General features: G+C 43.7%; 1 protein-coding gene and 1 pseudogene across 1 annotated transcript; one reads left to right on the top strand and one right to left on the bottom strand.

The window, feature by feature from the left end:
• The first annotated feature begins 2,515 nt into the window (after positions 1-2,515).
• LOC136457000 (phenylcoumaran benzylic ether reductase Pyrc5-like) lies at positions 2,516-8,659 on the top strand. Its single transcript, XM_066457035.1, has 5 exons — positions 2,516-2,889; positions 7,183-7,317; positions 7,648-7,885; positions 8,050-8,253; positions 8,355-8,659. Exons 1-5 carry the CDS (start codon positions 2,689-2,691, stop codon positions 8,519-8,521), a joined length of 945 nt encoding a protein of 314 aa, XP_066313132.1. The 5' UTR covers positions 2,516-2,688; the 3' UTR covers positions 8,522-8,659.
• A 124-nt stretch (positions 8,660-8,783) lies between these two features.
• On the bottom strand, positions 8,784-14,137 carry LOC136457001 (uncharacterized; annotated as a pseudogene).
• Between the last annotated feature and the right edge of the window lie 10,688 nt (positions 14,138-24,825).

The raw sequence follows: 24,825 nt of genomic DNA, 5'->3' as shown, positions 1-24,825 counted from the left end.
ACCTAAGAGTGCGCTAATCACCCATTCTTGAACCCGTTCATATCACCTTCTTGGTTGAATTTGCTTTTGTGCACAAGTAAGTCTCGGATAAGTTACATAAGATTTCCTATCCGTAACTGAAGTTGACAGATATGTTTCTTCTTTGTTCTATCCATAAGCAAAGTTAGCTCTTTCAGGAAGTGATCTTTGCACCGACAAGTATTGAGTACTCAGAAGTATTTTGGAGGAAGACCTCTGAAGATCAAATCATTTCTGGAAGGCCAGATGCTCCAACTCATGATGATGATGATTTATGACGTCCATGAAGAAGGATATTTGCAGCTGTTGCTTGAAAACTTCTAGAATACTGAAAAGAGTACCATCAATTGGGGTTTGGAGGTTAATCAGGTTCCAGCAGCTCTATGCGAAGTCAGAAGAAAGAGATGCCCAACAATTTCATCAGTGGCATCCAAAAATAAGACACACCCATAAGAAGCCAACTGCACGCTTTTCCTTCCCAAAAGTGCTCATATGCTTAGGGGCATGCGGAGGAAGTTTTTTGGTTTTTCTATATTTGTTTAATTTATTTAATAATTCATAAAATCCAAAAATCAACCGCTCATATTTTTTTAATATTACCTTCTAGTACGTAAAGGATGTACCATAGTATTGCCCAGCATATATATTGAGGTCACACCAAAACAGGAAGGCCGACTAGCAAGCCAGCCATGCGCCACTTGTTTTTTTACCCCAAGAGCCATGAATACCTGACGGGAAGACCCGTTACAAAGGAACACAATAGAGCTGCTCTACAACCGGTATGACCACCTAGAATGCCAATGAATCTCATCAAGAGGCGCTGAATAGTAGAGGTTACAAAAAAACACGATAGGGTTGCTCTAGGTCCGATTTTTCCAGCTCGATTGGGTTGTCTGGAGAAACCAGCCTGCGTAGGTTTTCACTAGAAGTTGCTAGCATTATTTAATAATATTTTTGCCTGCTAAATCATCTCAAATGCAAAAAGTTTTAACTACAGAGTTTTAGATCTAGTCAAGCACTATAAATTTGGTATATAACATTTGCCCATCCTATATCGTCTAAAAATTTCAAAAATTTGGATTTCAGAACATAAAACGAATATTCAAGACTCTAAACAATTTTAAATAAAAAATATTGTCAATTAAAATGTTGTAGATAGTGTTGACCACAACATTCTCTGTCCATAAAAAAAATACAATTCTCGCATTTCGAGAAAGTCAAATAGTTTAAACTTTGACTAAAGTTGTATAAAAAGTACTAACATTCATAATTCAAAATAAGAACCATTAAAATAGTTATAGAATATGTTTTTCATAATAAATTTGTATGGAGACATAAATACTAATATTAGAGCATCTCCAGATGTTTGGTATAATTTACTTGCTAAACTAATCAATTTAGCAAGTTAACAAAAGAAATAATAACTTTATTTTTTGTTCTTCTTCAACAGTCCCTATAATAACTTTCTAAAAGTTATAGCAGGGCCCATATTTATTTATTTTTGGTTTATTGTGTTGTTCATAAAAAAAATAAAAAGAAAATTGCTTCTACTCTCAGCACCGCACTGGCGCGAGCACTGATCCGATCCCAACGATTGGCTCGGCCAGCTGCGTACGGCCAGGACACGTGAAGATAGCAGGCCATGCACACGTGAAGGCAGCAGGCCATGCCTTCGAACCAAAGATCAATAAACACCGGCAGAGGCAAGCACTGGGCGGGCGGCGTTGACCAGCGGCGGCGATGGAGGCAGGTACATACCAGCGGCGGCTGGACCAAAGGGCTACGCGAGAAGTGCCGTGAAAGCAAGTCCAAGGAGGAGGTACACGGAGTTATCTTTAGAGGTGTTTGGTTTGAGCTACTAAACTTTAGTAGCTATTAAATGGTTTAATCACTTTTAGTTACTAGAGAGGACTAAAGCTTTTTTAATAGTTTTTAGTCATAGCGTTTGGTTGAAAAGTTAATAAAGTGATTAAAAGCTACTAAATTTAGTAACTACTAGGCGAACCAAACAGGTCCTATGCAAATCTATAAGCTATCCGCACAAGGAAAAAAAATCGGAAAAATTCCCACCAATAAATTTCATGCAGGCACACAGCTATCCGCGCAAGGAAAAAAATTCGCAAAAATTCCCACCAAGAGAGAGATCAAACCCTAGACTTCATGACTCAGGCCTCACCGCACTAGCCAACCCAGCTATGAAAGATCGTTGAATATGTGACACGTAATTTTTCAAAAGTCGACTTATTTGATTTCTTTTTTCAGTCGGAACAATATTTTTCTCTCGCAACAATTTAGCCGGAACACGTCAAATTTAGCCCAACGAACGGGGCCTTAACATGCTTTGAAAATTTTCAAAATCTGCTAACTCATGACGCACGATGGCATTTATGACGGCCAGCCTCGTAATTTTTAGAGATGTCGCTAAACAAAGTCCCACACCTTTATTGTTAATAATTAATGAAGATTTGTTTAGTGTTTTTTTTTTGCATCGCAAGATGAGTTAGATTCACCGCATGTATGTTCCCGGTTCTTGAGCAGAATTCAGCAGCCCCTCACCGTCTTTCGGCCGGACTGCTGGCTGCCTGGGGTTACGATCCAACCCAATCCTCGCGGGAGCAGCGCGCGCCTAGCTCTTGAGTTCTACCGCGCTTTTTCACTCCTATACCGGACATGTCGTCAGCGGCGGGGCATAAGGAGCGGAGCCGGGTGCTGGTTATAGGCGGCACGGGCTACATCGGCCGGTTCATCGTCGCCGCCAGCGCCCGCGAGGGCCATCCCACGTACGTCCTCGTCCGCGACCCCGCGCCCGCCGACCCTGCCAAGGCCGCCGTCCTCCAGGGGTTCCGGGACGCCGGCGTCACCCTCGTCAAGGTTTACTGCTCGTGTTTCCATTACTTTCCCCTTTCTCTTGATCTTAGATTCTGTGCGTGTCTCGGTCCATGATGATGCAATCTTTGGTCAAAACTAGAAAGACGCGCGGCTTTGCCACGCCCCCTCAGAGGGCACCAGCCCATGGATGTCAGTTGGATTTGGGGAGCTGATCCGTGGGAAGCTTCTTGTTGTGTGTGTTTGCTCTCTTGTGCTATTGCCACTGTCTACTTATATGACAATTAATCCCCAAAAAAGTAAAGTGGTCGCTGGTAGAGGATGTGTTATATAATAATTCCAATATGGGTCTTAAGATGACTTTCAATGATAGCAACAATTTGACGCATATATGTTGAGACTATGATACAGATGATCAACCAAATATTTCACCTGATGTAAGACTTCTTCGTTATAAGTAAATAAACACATTTTGAAAATAGCAATCATAATTATATCTTCAACATCTTCTAATCTTCTATTCCTTATTCAATGTGTTGTGGCACACCAAGATTCTGAAAATAAAATAGATACGAAGTAATTTAGACCAAAACATAATGAAAAAAATTAATCAAATGATAAATTCTGTAAAAAGGATCTGTAAGCTTCTACTTCTTTTGGATTAATCTGTAATGAAGAGGGATCCAACTGAGATGGCCTATTTTTAGTTCTACTGATAGGAGTATAGGACCAAAGTTGGGAACTTACTGATGGGAAATGCTAAACTCTGAGCGTACAAAGACAACGACAGAGAACCAACATGCATTAAAATTTTAAGGCTTACCAAAAGAATTTGTAGAGCGGATCAATGGAAGAGACTTTAATTAGGATATGTTGCAAACCTCTAAGCAATCTGCCAAATTTGCTCAAAAAACATGCCTACAATATGGTTCTCTTCTTTGGCTAATTTCCTTGTTCTCACCGTCGCCTGGTCAGTGGTCGAAGTAACAGGCTCATGAGGTAAGTGGCGCCATTCCTTGGATTTGTGTTTGTCTGTTTTGCCACATGAAGGGCAGCCATACTATGTATACTGTTAGATGTGCAGATGGTTATGGTTCCATGTAGGAAATATTGATAATGTTCATAAATTTCGATCAGAAAACACAGGGTTCACTTTAACTGAAGACTGAACATGCTTTGGCAAATGGAAAATTAGAAACCTTATGTTGAGAATAAAGATGATATTGGCTATTTGATATAAGTAGAGGCTATTTAATATAATTAGAATGAACTTGCTTCCAACCAAATTGCCATTGGGTTTCAGAATGGAGTTTGTAAGGTTGATAGCATTATGTTACGTTTTCTTTCTCATATCAAGTTAGTGTAGTTAAGGATCTTTGTAAAAATAGACAGGAAAGTAGTATACTCTATACTGAATAAGTGAATATACAGGAAAACATTATCAAGCTAAATATTGGTGTTGTTACACGTATTATATCATGGTTTTAGGAGCATATATTTTATCATATGTGTTACATAATAGAAGAGTGATAGACTGATAGTGAATGACCTTATATACATGGTTCAATATTTAAAGTTGAAGTGATAGTTTTAATCTTAATAAAATCTCAATTGAAACATTATATTGGGGCACTCAGTAGTAGTGATGCTGCTGTAGTAGAACAGGGTGTGTAGAACCACCCGCTTCAGGTTCAGCATGACGGACTGCCACAACCTCATTGAATTGATTTGCACATTCTACCAGCACCAGCATCGTACCTTTTTTGTTGGACCCTCGCCCCGTGCCAATGGCGCACGTTGTTGTCCTCGTGGTCGTCATGTTGGATGAATGGAGCTTAACCCCTGTAGTTTTGTTTGAATTTAAGCTAAAAATCCATGAAAAGATATGTATTTACTATGGAAACAAATATGCTTGGTAATTACTAGATGTGTTAGAGGCACTGGTTTGTCAGCCAGAATAATATATAAATTTCATTTTGATCTGGGCTGCAAAATTGAGGTCATCTGTATGAATAAATCAGCCTTTTTTAAGGCAGTACACATTGTTTCTTTTTGTACTTGGCACTATTATTTGTATTCAACAGAGTACAGTTGAAATACGGAACTAAAATATTAAGAATATAATCGCATTTATACATGGAAGTACCTTCTCTTTCCATGTTTCTCATTTGACGACTAAAAAATATAGGATTCTTCTCCCTGAAGGCAAGAACCTGCAATTGATTTAGTTAAATAAATGAACTTTATATTAAACTAATTTGATAGCATCAGGTTGTTGTGTGTTTTGTTAATTAAATATGTAATAGACTGAGACCATGTACATACGCAACTTATCAGCCTTCCAGTGATTTATGTTTTCCCTAAGCTCAAATTGAGCGGAAACTGAACCAAACCACATATCACAGTTGCATCATTTCATTTCAGAACGTACTAACAAGAGAACAGCAATTTCACCTGCTGTGTGAGGCTATGCATCTCATTTGGTTGGATAAGATCTGCAAACTCGAGGTCCAGCAGCACTTGAGAAAATTAATACTATGGCATCCCTAATACTATTTGTACTTCAATAGGTTTTCTAGTGCTCTTTCCTTTGAACTAATGCTCAGTTAAACCAAGAAACTTTGTAAAGCTTCAATGGGTTATATTAATCATAATAGTTCAAGATAGTCTGCTAAATGGAATTAGCAGCTGTCAGCAGATTAAACAATGTTACTGATCCTTTTGGTGGGAAAAATATTTGGGACTGAGCCTGAATAACATTTGACAGTAACAATTTCACCTAGAGATATCAAGCTTGCATGTGGCTTTTCTTGACATGCATTATCCTTGTGCATTGGATGCTTGTAAAATCCATTCGTCAGGTTTGCATCGCCCCCTTTTGCGTGCAAAAAATGAAATCAAAGCACAGGTACTAATCACCCTACTCGGCTCCATGGCAAGCTCTGTCATTGCAACAAGCGCATGCTCCTTCACCAGCACATCCTTTAGCTACAACATAGAAGGCATAGGGAAGTTGGGAAAGGGGTTTGGTACCGTGCTGCCACTGACGCCGCCAGTGCGTCAAGGCGATTTTCTTTGCATCCTTGATTTGGTTGAGAGTTTGAGAAGTTGCTTCTGTGCTCATTCCGGCTGCAACGTCTACGTTCAAATTAGATTGGGAAAATCTAGATAGAAGATTTGAAATTGAGAACACAAGCAAGATATGGCCAAGGATAAAGTTTCCACCTTGTTATAGGTCTCTGGGGTCAAGGACGTCTGGGCCTAGTGTTGGTTTGGTGAACGGCTTGCCTTGGAAGCATTTCGTCAAACAGCTATTGGGCGTCGTCGATGTCGGCGGCTGCTCCAGCTGCTGGAGCGCTGGCCTATCCGCTAAGCGTTGTGTCAGGTCACACAGGGGCGCGGGGAGCTACAAAGCATCGTCGCTGGTTGCCTGCTTCCTCACGCGTGCCTTGGTGACGGTGGTTCTGTGCTTCTCTGTCCGCCGCCCGACACGCATGCCTTGGTCAAAATTGTACCAAAGTGTTTGGTTGAGGAAACTGTAACATGATTTGGTTACGGACGATAACAGATTCCTTTACTACTTGTTTGTTTCAGCCCTCCCGTGATCAAGTCCCACAGTTATCAGATACCGGCCTATACAAAGCTATTACCACTCTCTCCCCAGCGTAATCGATCAGATCGCGATCGTCTCCCGTCAACCCGCTCTGCGGCTCCGCCTTAGCTGGTGTCCTTGACTCTGTGCCCTGCGACATCTGTGCCCATGGGAAGCCATCGATGTGGTCCAGAATCTTAGGCCATCAGATAATTGACAGCGTTGACAACTCCCATCAGGCCATCACAGCGTTCTCTCTAGAGATTGCTTCCAGCTTTCCCATTACTGTTACAGCAAGTGAAACAAACAAAGTCTGTTTTAAGATGCTTTGTTAACGTTACCACAGTGTTCTATTTACGTTTGCGTTACCATTCCTGATCGAATCACCATCATATATTAGTCCCTTTGCATACTATACTGACCTTAGCTCAGATTCAGAGCATTAATGCTACTGAATAATAATTCTCAGTATTAAGTATCTAATTTGTAATGGGACAAAACTTGAGATTTGGTAACTTGTGTGGGCCATAGCTCTGGTAAAGGTCGGTGGTACACGTATCTATTTGCTGATTTTTGAACTGCCACTGGTTTATATTTTACACGGATGCAGCTATCTTTGCTACATGTATTAAAATCAATCAATGTAATGCTAATAAGTACAATAATCATTCTATGTGTTATCGTCACTATAATGATACGTTTGATTCCACAGAGTTGTAATTGATAAATTTATGCCACATCATCAGGGGGATCTGTACAACCATGAGAGCTTGGTGGTGGCAATAGAATCTGCAGATGTTGTGATCTCGGCGGTGGGTTATGCACAGCTGCCAGATCAAACCCGCATTATCTCAGCAATAAAAGATGCTGGAAACATAAAGGTAACTTACTGTACCTCAATGGAAAATGTCATTTGTGTATATCTTTTAGTTTGTTGTGGACATTTTAATGTTACGATTATGTATATTTGTCTCTTTCGTCGTCTTCCAACTCCACGCAGGAAAAATGAAAGCTCTGAAATGCAAGCTAATTGATTTTTTTATTTGTTTCTCTGAGATCGTGTTGAGCATTCCTATTTGTTTCTTTTGACCACCAGGCAGTCCTTGCCTTTTGGCTTCACAAGCTTCACTGATTTAAATCCAAATATATTGTGTAAATGTTGAAGGTTTGCTTTTGTATATGCTACTGTGTAATGTTGCAGTATTTTCCAGAGGTTCTTTCCATCGGAGTTTGGGAATGATGTAGATCATGTGCATGCGGTTGAACCTGCAAAATCGGTGTTTGCTGCCAAAGCTAGTATAAGGCGTGCCGTAGAGGCCGAGGGGATCCCCTACACGTATATATCCTCCAACTTCTTTGCTGGTCGTTTCTTGCCAGCTGTTGGACAGATTGGGGTTACAGGCCTTCCAATAGATAAGGTTCTCATCTTAGGTGATGGAAATGTGAAAGGTAAGACTAATTACAATTTGTTGGCTAGGGTACTAGCTTACCTTTTTGTGGGTCGTACAATCAAAGCAATATGTACTTGTAGGGTATACAAATTACAATGAAAGGAACTAAGGAAGATATGAATACACTTTCGTTAATTTATATATTGTTTGTGTGGACAATAGCAATATTTGGAACAGAAGAGGATGTTGGCACCTACACAATAAAAGCTGTAGATGATCCAAGAACCCTGAATAAGATCCTATATCTGAGGCCACCAAGCAACATCTTATCTCACAATGAGCTTATCTCACTCTGGGAGAAGAAAGTTGGGAAGACATTTCAAAGGGTGTACATTCCAGAAGACGATGTCTTGAAGAAGATTCAAGGTCTAAAAATAGCAGGCTCAACTTTTGTCCTCATTTATCTGTTTCGAGCCTTACAACAGTAAAACTTTTGTCCTCATTTTTTACCCTCTGATCTGTTGCAGAGTCTCCAATTCCATTGAACAGAGCGCTGTCAATCAGCCATTCTGGGTGGGTGAAGGGGGACCACACCAACTTTGAGATTGACCCTTTCTTTGGAGTTGAAGCCACTGACCTTTACCCTGATGTCAAGTACACTACCGTGGATGAATACCTGAACAAGTTCCTTTGAATTCCAAGATCCTATTTTGACTGCACCATTCAAGTACTGAATTATAGGGAAGTATTTGTGGCAATTAAGACTCCATATGATTTTTAAATATTGCAAAACTCAACCGTATCAAGAAATAAGTTGTTCAGTTTGCGTTTCCCTGAGCTTGAAGCACTGTGTTATTGTTGGCTAAATTTGGAGCTGACTTGCATGATTGAAACTGTTAAACTAAATGTCCTAATAATACTACTAATAATACTTAAAGCAACACAGGTTTGTTCAGTTGTCAGACGCTCTGATTTCGCAGCAATGCTTTAACCATCGCAACTTCGATCTGGATTCTTAATATGCGTTCTTTTTAAATTGAAAAATAAAATCCTTTGATACGACTTGTGAGTAGGCATGACCGTATGAGGTACATAAGAACAAAATTTGGGTTACAAGAACTTTTCAAGTGGTAGAAATTTTGACTATGTTACAGCATGCCGCTAGCTTTACAAGCACTTAACCCCATGATAAGTATAGCTCTCTGCCTGACATCAGCTGGACATCCTAACCATTTCCGTGAGCATCAGAACAAGTGACGCTGCAGTGCTGCACGCTCTCCACTATGTGCAGTACCAATAGCGACCATCAGCTTCATATAAATGTTCAGATTTTTCTGATGCAAATCCGTGCTAATCACCACCAGATCAGGAGGATGTCGCCTGGGAAGCAAGAAATGCAGAATATTTTGCTCGCTCTGCCTTGTAATGTTTTAGCTCTTTGATTGCCGCCAGAAGCACATGCAAGGAAACTGGTGCGAAAATGGCTGCAGAAAGTATGGAGTTTTCAATAGGAATTCCTTTTCAATGTAGTACTGATTAACATGCACATGGGTTTTGATGTATGCTATACAGTTGTCATCTCGCTACTCTATAGTTTGACAAAATGTGTTGCAGATTGGTAAGCTATATTCTGAGATTTTAAAATAGATGATTGAAGAATCGAATGATAACTAGGGTTTTTTTACTTTACTTTCAGGATTAAAGAAAATTATGAGCACCATCATAAAAGTTTGGAAAGCTGACACAAGTCTGCAATAGTATACTGACCATGTAAGGCCTTGTTTAGATGCCACCAAAATTCCTAGTTTTTTCACTCTCTCTCCATCACATCAATTTTTAGCCGCTTGCATGGAGTATTAAATGTAGGTAAAAAAAATAACTAATTACACAGTTTAGTTGGAAATCACGAGATGAATCTTTTGAGCCTAGTTGGTCCACGATTGGACAATATTTGTCAAATAAGACGAAAGTGGTACTATTCATCGGGTTGAAATTTTTTCAGCATCTAAACGAGGCCTAAATGGCGAAATAGTGTTCAATTGAAGCATAACTGATTGACATAATGGATGGATGGAAAAATGCATCCTCAGCCAATGCCCTAGCTCTTGTTGCATATACTGTACATCAGCACAATTCTCAGCAAATGTTCATAAAAGTGCAAGGACATTATAAGGAACAAATTATGGTCAACTTGCCTGCTGAAGAGTCACTTATTCCTAGAGTTGCATTTCCCTGAGCTAAATTTGCAGCTTCAAGAGAAAGCTCAACCTGGAAAAGAAAATGAAAATGGTTGTAACAAGCTTAAGCTTGCTATTAACTAATCATATGCTATAATCAAAATCGTAAACAATCAGATCAACCCATGCATAAGTGTTTCAAGTACAAGGTAAGATACAATAACACAGCTTAAGCTCGCTATTAACTGATCATATGCTATAATCAAAATCGTAAACAATTAGATCAACCCATGCACAAGTGTTTTAAGTACAAGGTAAGATACAACAACACATAGGATACATATATGATGCAGGTTCAGTGAAATATTTAAACAAACATATTATCTGAATGTAACTACTTTTGCTTTAACTGTGCATAACCAAAACAAAGATAAAACTACTTTACAGATCAATGGGCTCCCATCTAGCAAGAGTGGTAGAAGGTAGAACCTGTCTTCCAATTTCATCCATGACAATCATTCTAGGGAGAGAGAGGACCTGGCCACATAATAACATTAGTGACGCCCGTGTGCAGATCAGCCTTTTGTATATCATTAACCACTGGTTTCAGATGGGCTACCAGACTGGATAGAGACTCCAACGTGGTGAGGCATGACAGCAGACTGGAACGTGCATGGTGTCGATATAATAAATCTAACTCCCTGCGAGGGAAAAAGAGAGGCGGGAGTAAGAAACACAAAATGATCATTATTGTTGTTGTAGAGCTTTAGATGTTCGTTTCTTGGGTGCAGGGACTTAGAATTTGAAAAGTTCAAAAATCAACCTTATGGGACAATCAGACTTGTTTGTGGATGCATACCATCAAACATATGATTTGCAACTGTCAACAGTTGTGTTCACAATGAACTGCTAGAACATCTAGACATTGACATCATCTACCTTTGGTGAAGGCCCGGTTCACTCTGATCGATCTAACACTCAATGTTCAAAGGGTGAGATGGTCCCATTCTACAATGTATTGGTACAAGCAATGTGATGCAACTATAGTACTGACAGTTTGAGAATATGCAGAGTGTGTAATCAGAACGATAATAATTATCACCAAATGTTGTCCCATGGGGCAATGAATATGGGATAGAAATTACAGATCGTGTGATATTATGCTTCACCATAGAAAGATGATTTTTGTACTGTGCTAAATATAATAAGCCAGTTGAGAAAATATTTACCATTCTGTGAACCCCTTTTCACTAACTACAAATTTAGTTGGCACGTCCATATCTTGTGAGAGATAAGATGGTTTCAGACCAAACAACTGCCTTAGTTGTCCAATGAAGATTTCGAGGGTCTCCATAAGTTCCTGTTTCATATAGGCGTCTCAACAAATAATGCTTTTGCAAAAAGGGTATTTGAAGACTTGAAAGGGTGACCTTTGCATATGAACATGCCAGGATATCAAAGAGGCAATAAAATGATAAAATCCATACCTGAGATGACATTTTCTTCCGGGTACCATGAGTCTTCTTGCAATCAAGTGAGCAGTCCGGTGGGTTCCAGATAAGAACACCTCCCCACATCTATGTAACAAAATAATGCTGTCAAGTAAATAGCAAGATGGGTAACAGAAAGAAGGTAGTTTTTTTACAGCTAGGTATAGTACCACTTACTGGGGATATAAATGCATTAGTTTTTGAAAGCCTGCCGTCAGGAAGTTGTAAATATAATGGGCATTCCCTTGCAGCTGGAATGTATCTGATGATTATTGAATAAACGGTTTAGCAGAGCATTGAGAAACATTTGTACTCTAATAGTAAACTTTTATCTTGGTTTAGTTCTCTCTTGCTTGTAATGGTTTAATTAGCTTTTGGTGTTGGTCTGGCATTTTGGATTGTTTACAAAATACAAGTAATAAGCAAACTTGATAAATGAACCATCAAGGTGATGTTTTTATCCGCGCGCACTTGACACTTTAAAAATCAGAAATATAGGGAAAACATGACATTTTCTGTAACGGGTTGTGGTCTTAGGCTTTCATCGGTCCAAAGAAAAAACAAACATCATGGACACATTATATCTGCCAGAAGTTTAACAAAGGAAAATGATGATGTGATGGTAAAAAAAAAAGAAAGAAAATTTGTTTAAGAGAACAAATTATATTACATCATGGTTTTGACACTTGAGTAAAGTTTAATGTACAGTTTCAAAAAAAGTTTAATGTACAACAAAAAAAACAGAGGTTAACAATCAAGTTTGATCCAAGGAACATACACCACAAATTGAAGAACTTTTGATCAAACTGTAGCTGAAATTGATGTATCCAAGTGCCACTCATTTGAGTTTACCTGTCAACGTCATATTTTTCATGGAGCGATTAAATTTTTGGAGCTCGCAGTTAACAACTATAGATGATTGTGGCAAGCTATCGATAGAATGTAGTACAATCAAGAGCAAATGGTTTCAACAAGACAAGTCAGACACATACAAAGAAAGGAATGTCTTCCATACTAAGGACATTGCCACCCAGTTTATCATCAGAATAAGCATAGGACGACTTAGGAGTGTGGTATAAAACCTGAAACGAAGTGATAGGATTATTATTTATTAAAATTGACAATATTAAACAAAAAGGAATATCATGATTTTCATAAGAAATGGAAGAAGGTAGCTTAATTTAATGCAAATTAGCACCTGACTTTCTATATTGATTTCTGCAATTGGTCGCAGTGCCTCAACCACAGGATTCAACATCCTCTCACCAATCTTTTCAAAATCCCTGCATGTAGAATGCCTAAGTGCGAAAATTCCAACAGCAGCAGCAGCAAAGGAAAATAGGTCTCATTTTTGCAGGAAGCTAAACATAGCCTACAGGACAGCTAACTGATGTAAATAAGAAATATACCATATCACCATTGTCTAGATAAATGAATGTTTTGCACAAGTATTTTCTTGATGCAGTCTAATATGTAATATGTTGTACGTTACTTGTACTTAAACAACTAACATAGAACATAAAAATTTGAATCTTTATAGCAATTTGATACGGAAGGGAATATTAGCACAACAATAAAGGAACAACAGAACTAAAGAAGTATAGCAGAGTTGCGAATTTTGTTCTTACCAATCATACACCCAATCACTTGGATCAGCATTCAACAAGCTAAAGGATAGAACAACATTTCCATCTGAACCAACTGGCATGAACTCGCCTTTCCCAATGCCTGCCTCACCCTCCTCAATACCCCCATTCATGAAATACTTGGCAAATACCTTGCCAATAACTGAGACAGCCTTAACCTCATCAGCCTTTCCAACCACCCAAGCATGTCGGTGCTTCCCAACGACAACCCTCATACCCTCTGCGTCATCAACCTCCACAACCACAACCGTGTAAACCCTAGACCCATCCCCTCTGCGCTGCCTAAAGCTGAGTGCAGCAATTCATCGAACACCTCATCGTCAATCACCAGGTCTGCACTGGTCACAGTGCCACACTGCCAACCTGAGTCAATGTTGCTACTGCTGCTGGAGCATCCACCAGCCGACTCAACGGTGACTGATACCGAGACATTACCGGCAGTAGAAGTGGCTGGGAGAAGCTGGAGCTGGGCCGAAATCGATTGCTCAAGGCGATGGGTGAGGGAGGCATCATAGCGATTGGGAACCGAGCGGAGGAAGACCGCGTGGAGGCCGCATGGGAAGGAGGGTGGAGTGGAGTGGAGGCGGTGGGCGAGTGCCGTAATTGCGTCCGAAGGCAGCGGCGAACGATGGATCTTGGTAGATTTCAGCAGGAAGGGCAGTCCTAAAGAGAGAGATACAGAGAAGTAAGCGAGTTATACAGAGATGTGCACAAAAACACTAGCCATAGCATAGGGGAGGTCGTGGGTAGTACCGACGAGAAAGGAGAGGAGGACGGAGGCGGTGAGAATGAGGCGCTTCACGCCAGGCTTCGTCGTGCGCAACGGCGGCTTGTTGCTGCCCGAAGAGGCAGGAGTAGAAGTAGACGGGTGTCTGGAGACTTCGCCGGAGATAGGAGGAGGAGGAGGCGTTGGGGCCTCGTCGCCGGCGATCTCCACCATCGCTAGAGTGACCGGACGTCCAGCCGGCGTTGTTTGGTTCCGAGGAAGGAGTGGGACGGTCCTGCGAAGGGAGAGCAGCGTTGTCGCCTTGTGGGCCGGGACCGTTGCTGGGCTGTCACACAGATGCTGCCCAGGTTGAATACGGGCCGCAGATGTCATAAGCCGAGCCCGGAGGTCTGATGGACTCGGAAAGGCTTAAAGGAGATCAGGAATCGGCCCACCCAGCGTAGTAATCATCGTCACCCGCCTTAATTTATACTAAAAGAAAATTGCAATTTCAAGTTTTCTAAATTTGATCAAGTTCTGTCGGGGACCAATACTAGGGTACCCGAAGAGAAGATGCTAATGGTCATTATACGCTAATCCATCCAGACAGTCAAAGGTGCGACTACAGCTCCAACCAACATCGAGGCCACGGGCTCCGCCTCGCCCAACCTCTGGCCGTGGGCTCCGCCTCGCCCGACCTCTGGGGGTGGGCTCCGCCTCGCCCGACACCGAGGCCGCGAGCTCCGCCTCGCCCAACCCTAAGGTCGTGCGATCCGCCTCGCCCGACCTCTGGGGATGGGCTCCGCCTCACCCGACACCGAGGTCGCGGGCTCCGTCTCGCCCGACCTCTTAGGGCGGGCTCCGCCTCGCTCGACATATGAGGGCGGGCTCCGCTTCACCCGACCCCTCGGGCACGGCAACTAATGGAAGCTCATGCCACCGCCAACCACTACGGGCCAGAAAGTACAACCCAAGGTCAAACTTCTTGCATCGTGCAGGGAGCGGTCACATCTCAACACAGCCCGTCCCCGCGACATGCCATTCTAGGGAACTCACATCGCCCACACTGATGAACGCGTGGTCACTATGCTTCCTACTCCCTATATGGCCGCTGATCAGCACGCTGGTTCACCGCGCCGCCCATCGGGCGGAGTGGGACGTCACGACCCGCTAATAACGCCAGGGCATGGCATCATCAGCGAACAGGCGCCCAGCGTGGAGCTATCCCTGTCACCACCTACCGTGTCAGCGGGACCCACGCAAAGGAAAAGTAAGGCCTGACGACTCTGAAAGACTTTCTCTCCCTCTCGTTCTCCTCTTTTCTCCTATTGTAACGCATGCTTTCCCTTGGCCTATAAAAGGGAAAGCATGGCGTCCCATTAGGAGGCATCGGACAAGAACTCATCGCACTGCATCAGATCAAAACCACTAGCATCGAACCTTGAACACATAGCCAAGGAGCGATCGAGCTCTCGGTACCCATTCGTTCTTTCCACCAGAGACTTGGGACATGTCCCTCTCTCGCTCGTTTGTAACCCATACTATGAACTTTTCAGTACTAGTAACACGAGCAGCAGCAACGAACTGGGCGTAGGGACATTCCACCTAAACCAGTATAAACCTCGTGTCCTCTTAGCACACCATCTGAGCCAGACGCATAATATTAGAAATTTACTCGTTGGTGTTTACTCGAAACACCAACAGTTGGCGCGCTAGGTAGGGGCCTTTTGCGCATCTCAACACCAACACCAGGCCTCGGATGGCCAGTCACGACATCACCTGGGTTCCGGGCGGGCACGTGCGTTTCGGGGACCTGGACTTCATCATCATGATGAAGGGAGAACTGGCGTGGGCACCTGATGTCTGACCTCTCCCCTCCACTAGCCTCGATGCAATCACCGAGGTGCTTAAGGAGATGTAGCTGCATGCACCAGAGGCCCACGCCCCTAGGAGCAACTAGCTCCTTGACTTCGACTACAGGAGGTTGGAGCGCCAGCTCGGTGCCTTCCTAGGACCCCAACCGTCCCGGGAAGACCTATGCCACCCCACCTTCTTGTTCACCAACGTTATGGCACAGCTTGCTGGAGGGAAGCTGCTCTCTCTGGCATACCTTATCCAAAGCGCATCGACAGCGCTCCCGTCTGGTCTCTGCAACGCTGCAAAAGACCGTTGGCCACCCTGTGGCGCAACGCGCGCCTTCAACCCCCGCGAACGATGAGTTCATGGGGATGACTGAATATGTCACGGAGTCTTTCCACGACCTCCTCATAGGAGAACCAGAGTCGCCCTCTGGCTCTAACTCCAGCAGGGGAAGTCATCACCCCTCTCATGAGTGTTTCATGACAGGTACCTCCAAAGGACATGTCGAAAGCATCAGTGAGGAGGAGGCTACCCTGATGAATGACCTCGAGAGCCTATGGGTGGAGCAGCTGAAGGCTCAGCACCGAGAGGTTAAGGAAGCGCCACTCCAGCTCGAGCAGGAACGCACGGAGCTCGATCATGAGATCGAGCGCCATGGAGATGGTGGGCGCACACGCGCCATGGCCTGTGACATGAACCGAAGGATCATCGAGGATGATGAATCCCTCCCACACTTTGCTTGGGTGAGCCAGAACATCGCTGCTATGGTGGCCTTGCTCTGTTGGCTTCTAGGGGGCCACGACGCTCGATGAGTGTCGGGCCCATCACGAGATTCGCACGCTGCTCGAGCGCGTGGCGGTGTAGTAGGCCGAGAGCTCACTATCTCGGCGATGTGAGCTTGATGTCAGCCAGCGCACGCCCTCAGAGTGACCTGATAAGGATGCATCAGTCCACTAGGCACTGCAAAGCAGCAGGCCATGCGTCATGGTTCCGGTACATGAGCGCCTCGGCCACAACAGTGATGCGCGTGACACCCTCAGGCCCATAAGTGTACCCGCAGCGATGTGGGGAAGGGGGCCAGCCATGGCTACCACCCTCGACATGGCGGACACTATGACAATGGCAAGGACTAAAGCCTGAGCCCTGGTCTGTTGGGACCTCAAGCCTTCGGTCGACACATCCTTAACGCCGCCTTCCTGCCAAGGTACCGACCACCAACCAACATCTTAAAATACTTTAGGGAAACAAACCCTAGACTATGGCTCAAGGATTATCGGCTTGCCTACCAAGCCAATGGGGTAGATAATGATGATTTCATTATCCTAACCTTCCATTGTTCCTGGCCGATTCGGCGCGGACATGATTGGAACACCTTTTGCCCAATAGAATCCAAAGTTGGGTGGACCTAAAAGAGATCTTCATGGGGAACTTCTAGGGCATATACAAGCATCCTGAGAACCCATGGGATCTCAAGAACTACCGATAGAAGGCTAAAGAGACCCTCTGTAGGTACATCTGGTGCTTCTTCCGGTAGTGCAACGAGCTATCTAACGTCGCCGACGCCGATGTTATAGGAGCTTTCTTGTCTAGGACCACCTATGAGTTCTTGGTTCACAAGTTGAGACGTAAGGGCCCATGAACCACCAAGGAACTCCTTGACATCGCCACCAACCACGCCTTGGGTGAGGAAGCGGTCAGAGTGATCTTCGCTCACCTCAAAGGCAAGGCAAAGCGGGACGAGGACGCTAGGGAGGGCGCCTCCAACCATCCCATCAAAAAGAAGAACAAGCAGTGAAGCAAGGGCTCGCTCATGGCTACCACCGACCTCAAGGGGGGTTGGAAGCCCACGGAGGGTACTCCGAACCACTTTGAGAAGCTGCTCGAGGGGCCATGCCCGAACCATGCCTTCCCCATCAAGCATCTATATAAGGATTGTGGCCTCATGAAGCAGTTCTTTTCTGGAGGCTCCAACAAGGGGGAGCATGGGAAGGACCCCGACCTAACCATGGACGACGTCGAGGGGAAGAATGGTGGCTTTTCGACACCGGATGGCTGCCTCATGATCTTCGGGGGTCGATAACCTATGAATTCAAGCGCCATTAGAAGCTCACACACTGTGAGGTCTATACGGCCAAGCCGGCCGCACCTACCTTCCTCTGATGGTCGGAGTCTGCCATAACCTTTGATCGGACCGACCACCCAGAGAGCATCCCACAACTAGGGAGATATCCGCTCATGGTCGACCCAATCATCGACATGAAGTGGCTCTCTAAGGTACTAATGGACAGAGGTAGTAGCCTCAATATTATGTACGCCGAGATGCTCGACGCCATGGGCATCGACCGATCGCGCATCTGGCAGACTAGTGCGCCTTTCCACGACATCATGCTTGGAAAGCAGGCCGTGCTACTTGGGTAGATCAATCTACCTATCACCTTTGGGGATCTATCTAATTATAGGATGGAGACCCTCACCTTCGAGGTGGTTGGGTTCCATGGAACCTACCACGCCATCCTAGGACGTTCATGCTATGCGAAGTTCATGGCCGTCCCCAACTACACCTACCTAAAGCTAAAGATGTTGAGCCTAGGCAGGGTCATCACCATTGGTACCTCCTTCTAGCGTGCCTACAAGTGCGAGTTCAAGTGCTGCGATCACACCACGGCAATCGTCGCCTCCAAGGAGCTTGCGGCCATCAGAAAGGTGGTCGCCGAAGAAGCACCCGACCCCAAGCGGTTGACCGGGTCTTTTGAGCCGACAGAGGGCGCTAAGGAGGTCCTCATAGACCCCAGTGGCTCTAAGAGCAAGGTGGTATGCATTGGCACTACGCTTTCCTCTGAATAGGAAAACATGCTCGTTGACTTCCTCTGCACCAACAAAGACATCTTTGCGTCAAAGTCCTCGGATATGCTAGGCATTCTAAGGGAAGTCACCGAGCATACCTTGAAGATCAAGCTAGGCTCCAAGCCAATGAAACAACGCCTGTGTCGCTTCGACGAGGGAAAGTGCAGGGCCATCAGCAAGGAGATCGTGAAGTTTTTGGCGACCGGGTTCATCAAGGAATGTACCACCCTTGAGTGATTAGCAAATCCCATTCTTGTATGAAAGAAGAGTAGGAAATGGAGGATGTGTATTGACTTATGGGTCTCAACAAAGCGTGCTCAAAGGATCTGTTCCCTTTGCCATGCATAGACCAAGTAGTCGAATCCACCTTAGGATGCGAAACCATTTGCTTCCTTGATGCGTACTCCGAGTACCCTCAAATCGTGATAAAAGAGTCCGACCAGCTCACGACGTCTTTTGTCACCCCATTCGGATCGTTCTGCTACGTGACGATGTTGTTCGGTTTGAAGAACGCTTGGGCTATGTACCAATATTGTATGCTTAAGTGTTTTGAGGACCTCATCAGGTGGACTGTTGAGGCCTACATGGATGACATCATGGTTAGGTCCAAACGGGCTGACCAACTCGTAGCCAACCTAGAACAGACCTTCTCAAGACTCTGAGCAAACGACATTAAGCTCAACCTTGAGAAATGTGTTTTTAGGGTCCCGAGGGGTATGCTGCTTGGTTTCATCATCTCCGAGCGTGGCATCAAAGCCAACCCAGAGAAGATCTCGGCCATCATAAGGATGGGCCCGATTTAGAATGTAAAGGGGGTACAACAAGTTACTGAGTGCTTTGCCGCGCTCAACCGCTTCATCTCAAGCCTCAGTGAACGAGGTCTTCCCCTTTATTGGCTTCTAAAGAGGGCCGACCACTTTGAATGGACGTCCAAGGCCCAGAGAATAATATGTATTGTTCTAACAGCGGAATGTAATCACATTATCAGAGTTATTAACAATTTAATTAAACTATGAAATATAAACATGTGATCAGAATTACAGCAGAAATAAATAGCTACTCATGGCATGATGAAGCATTGATAAATAAACTATGACAACAGATTATTGAACTTCTGTTTATAAAAAACATCTGGTGAGAGTTATAAATAAAAACTATGATCGCAGCGTAAAGAAAATCCTCTCTGAGCCCACCAGGAGGAATCCACACATAAGAGTCAGCTCTAGTATCCACCTGTCACCTACAACATTGGCCATGGCGCTAGATGTAAATATCGTGACTCAAATGAATAGTAGAAACGGTAGCATACTAAATAGATAGAAACTTGGGGATGTTTTTGCAAAATCGCCAGGTCGGTTTGGGCAGGCCACGCGCTGGGTCGGCCTGCCGTTGACTGCGTGCTTGGGCCGCTCACATTCATGCGTGCACCCTGCCGCCTGGGTCATTCACGCCCGCGTGCTTGGGCCGGCCTTGTGCCGCATCTGCCTAGGCCGTGCGTCCGTCTAGGCCATCTGCGGCGCCTGCCCACGCCTGGCCACGCGCGTGCCTTTAGGCTAGGTCGGTTCACCTGTGGTGGGCCGCGCTGAGGTCACGCTTTAGCTGGGCCAAGTGGGTCGGTTGCCCTTTTCTTTTTCTAGGGCTTTAGAAATGATTTGTCATTGTAAATTCTGAGTTGATTTTGTTATTTAAATATAAAATCATTTAGGAGTCTAAAAAATATGGAACAAATTTCGTTGAGTTCCTAAAATCATGATCCATCTATTAGTGTAATTGGGTCATCTAGTTGGTGTTGTTTTTAGGGTTGCTCTAATTATTTTAAAATGTTTAGTATTGTTAAAATGTGAACTTATGAGAATTTTTGTGGGGAAATGGTAATAGTGTCGACCCTAAAAATTTTACGGTAAATTACTAATATTATTAGCTGCTAAATGCAATTTTTGTAGCTCTAGAATAATTAGTTTGCTAGGTTAACTATTGAGCCCTAGTTGGATACATATTAAATCAATGAAATAGATAAAGAAATGCCCTGGAGTTTCATGACTATAACATTGGTTGGAAAGTAACACCTTATTCGACAACATGGATGCGTAGACTAGCGCGTTAGAACTATCTCGTTAGCTTGTGAGGCGTAATTAGATTTCTAAGCATTTTGGCTGTTGTTGATTATTTACATTTGTGCATTTACATCAATACATATCATAATAGAAACGACGGTGGATCGATGGTATCAACTGGAGTAGCTGAAAAGATGGTGCCAGGGATCGTACCACCAAGATAGAATGCTAACTTTTGGTTATATTTTACCTACACAAGCCCGGTGCATAACCCCTACTTTTCTGCACTTTAAATTATACTTGTGCATTAAATTTTAAGGAGTTGAATGAAACCCACTTGCATATATATATATATATATACATATGAGTCTTACTAGTATTACAGGATCATATAGATTGCTATGCTACAGAACTCTGATAGAAGTCAAGTGATTGCCTGTCACTCGCAAGAGATAGGAAATATATTACTGTATCATTATCACTTGAAAAATATAAATAGTGGAATGGAAAAATAGTGATCGGGTAGGGATGTGGTTTGGGTATTGGTGGGTGTAAGGGGTTGTGTCCCGCGGCCAACGGGGCATGGCTTGGTTACACTATTTTCTCTATCTGTATCAGTTAGGGACCGGCCATTGCATTGGACGCTAGGCAAGTCACAGACTTATTATCCCAAGCACATACTTGGGTATGGGTGCTTGGAAGATTTGTTACTCTCTTGTCATGGGTTTTGGCACTTTCTGAACCAACTATCATGGTGGTTTTTGGGTTAGGTCCTTGCACCGCACTGAGTTTGGGACTCAGGGGTGGGGGCTTGGAGTCCTAGTTTGGACGGGCACCTAGACTCCATGATAGGAGGGTAGTGGATTGGTCCTGCTTGTGCCCGAGGTACCAGCGGGGCATGTGTTTTTTGGGTACCCAGCTAGGGGCATTGATTCGTGAATCGTTGGGCAATCCAGTACGCCTTGTCTAAACTCTAGCACCGTAGTAAGAACTAGAAGATGAAAGATAGAAAAAAAGAAAATTTGATTGCTTACCACCTGCTTGAAAGTAGCACAGGTGCTTACATAGAATGGTTAGTTAATGAACTAATGCACTGCTAATAAAAATTGAATATAAGGATGCAATTTTAGCAATGCTCCTGCAGATGCAATAAACCCATAAGCCAGAAAGTCTTTCATATCCTTAGAGTCTTTTCTTTCCTTCTATCGGGTAAGTCTTGATGAGTATAATTGAGTACTCAGGGTTTTATTTACCCCTGTTGCATGTGACAGGTGGATGCTAGAGCTGACTCTTATGTGTGGATTCCTTCTAGTGGGCTCAGAGATGATTTCCTTTACGCTGCGATCATAGTTTTTATTTATAACTCCCACCAAATGTTTTTATAAATAGAAGTTCTATAATATGTTGTCATAGTTTATTTATCAATGCTTCATCATGCCATGAATAGCTATTTATTTTTGCTGTAATTCTGATCACATGTTTATATTCCGTTGTTCAATTAAATTATTCATAACTCTGATAATATGATTACATTCTGCAGTTATAACAATACATATTATTCTCTAATGTTGTATTAAAAGTGATGTAAGAAATGGTTTAAGAATGTTATAAGCTTTATTCTCTCATTTGTGATCCTGATGGAAAATGTGGATTTTCGGGTTCTCCCTTGGGGTGTGCCTGATGGAATCGTGTAATTTGGTGTCCTCCCTTGAGTGCTTAGTGTCTAATGGAAGACGAGCACTCCTGAAAGGCATTGGATTAGATGATTCTGCCACAGGTGGTATCAGAGCATAAATGAGGAAATAAAGCTTTGAAAACCTTTTCTAAAATAAAATTTGACAACATATTCTTTTCAAAAGAATAGGACGTCTTTATGCGAGGTGATATAAGAAGCCCTATTACTATGGTTATGTATCTAGGATAGATGACACTCTGCTAACTTAGGTAGGCTTAATCAAGTTTTTTGTAGGTACACTGACCCCGAGCATAGTCTGATAGTATCGACTAGCTACAGGGAGAGAATAATATGCCAAAAATCTAAGAACGGTTACCCTATATGTTGGCAATGGTGGAAGGATGTATAGGACGTGCATTCATGCATATCTTGTTTGTGCATTGTAGCGCTTGTATTACTTATAGATATGCCATCCATAGGTGTCACGTGTGTCGTGTTGTGCACGACTGACTTGTCTTGTTCTGGAGTTACCGTTGAACTATGGATTCATGTTCCGCGTTCGCCTGTGGTTCACACCGGTCGTGACCCACGTCTCCCCATACCCCTTTCTATGCTCTTGTCGGACCCTTACCCTATAGTCGTACTAGTCAGTAATGGCCTCAGACAACGCTTGCCTCGCACGAGCGAAATTTTGGTTGATTCATTCATAGTGATCCCACACAGGAACCCTGGTGGACCATGCTAGGACCACTGAATGCTCTACCTTTATAAGTAGAGCTTGGCTTAGCCATTGGTACCACCACTCGGCGCACTTTAGCTTGCTTAGCTTTTCCATTTGAGCAAGCTTTTTGCTCAGTCTTTCCTCACCACCATCGCTAGAGATGGCAGGAGCCTGGGTTAGTAGTTTCTGCCTGAATGTTGAGGGTTTTCTCAGAATCCTACATGCCACCCTATAAAAGCTCGGAGTCAAAGATCATCCCGAGTATGTGGGCTGTGAGTATGAGGAGCATGGCACCGAGCGGTGTGAGGTTACCGTCTACATCGGGAAGAGTGAAGAGTTCCCTGACCTCACTGAAGTCTAGAATGCGACCGCAACTAGGTTTCTCTTTGTCGACACCTACCAGGTTGTGGCTCGCAAAGCCTTGCGGTACCTTTGTTAGATCTATGAAGAGCCCATTGCTCATACCCACATGAGGTTCTTTCCACCTTTGGACAAGAACCAATAGGCATGGAGGGCTCGCATGGAGGCTTTGCAAGGACAAGATGCACAAGAAGATAGTCCTACCATGGTGCATTTGACCATGTACCTGCTTGCTCTAGATGAGCAGTATGATCGGCAAGCCTCAGAGCTAAGGATGTGCCTTTGGTGTGCCAAGGAAGTCAAGATCATCTCTAGGATGCTCTAGGTGCAGCTTGCTGAAGCGCATGCCAGTGCGGCAGCTGTTGAGAGCTGGGAGACTGCCATGTTAGAAGCTCTGAAGGAGGCTAAAGACCGGCATGCTCATTAGCTGGGTGAGGCCTATCTTATCACTAGGGCCAAGCGGAGGACGTTAGTTGCTGAAAGGTAGGATTCCTCGATCTTGGAGGGAATCCCTATCCATCCGCTAGAAAGAAGGAGAACCGGTGTTGCAGTACCTCTAGCACCACCACCCTCGGAAGTGTCAAAAGTAGAACCCCTGATTCCTCTCACTCAGCCATTGCCAAGAGAAGAGGTAGATCCTTAGCTAGGGTGGTAGAAGAATCTATCGAGCCAGGGAATGAAGATGTGTGGTCCTAAGTAGATTAGTTGCCTTGGGATGTTGTACCCCATAGTAGTAGTGCTTTTCATTGCTATTCTCCAGTACTATACTCTTATTGTTGTTTTCATTCATAGTTGTTGAGATCGTCCGACCATAGGGAAGGTGAATGATGTGTCGTGAATGAGAGACTAGATGCCTATATGTTGTACTCATATAAGACCGTTGGAATGTGCATTTTGGTTATTTCGCTATGTTTATTCCATTCATCTACCCTTAAGTTCATGAGACATGCTTAGAGTCTCCAAGGACGATGTTAAATGGGTCACAAGAGAAGTTGCCATTCAGATGCCAGCAGACCAACCGTGATTGGAGAACATAGGACACTGTATCGCCTAATTGTGGATGTCCCAGCAGAACACCTGACTCTCTTTAAACCAAATCCATCGTTGGATTTGAATTCCTTGTCCCTTGTTGTGAAGGGAACCCTTGTTGCCTGAATCTTCCCTTGCAATACTCTCCTTACTCTATGGTCTATTACCCCACAGCCTTCATGGCGTGTAAGTTGGTAATAGTTGCCTGGTTAATAGCTTATGGTGCCACGATGAAACCGAGGGCTCTCTATGGAACAACTGCCACATGGTGATGTTGCTTGGCACGTGCTGGTATCGAGGTTGTTGACCAAGTACCTTTATCAAGTTACACTGCCATACTGCTTTTGATATAAAATATTCCTTGGAAATGTCCAGGTGTTCAAACGGGAAATGCACAGCGGGTTGATGAAATAGTGTTCTCGCAATATAAACAAGA

Source organism: Miscanthus floridulus, chromosome 6 (genome assembly GCF_019320115.1).
Source record: "Miscanthus floridulus cultivar M001 chromosome 6, ASM1932011v1, whole genome shotgun sequence".
NCBI classification, from domain to species: Eukaryota; Viridiplantae; Streptophyta; class Magnoliopsida; order Poales; family Poaceae; genus Miscanthus; species Miscanthus floridulus.
This window is presented reverse-complemented; position numbering and strand designations above follow the sequence as displayed.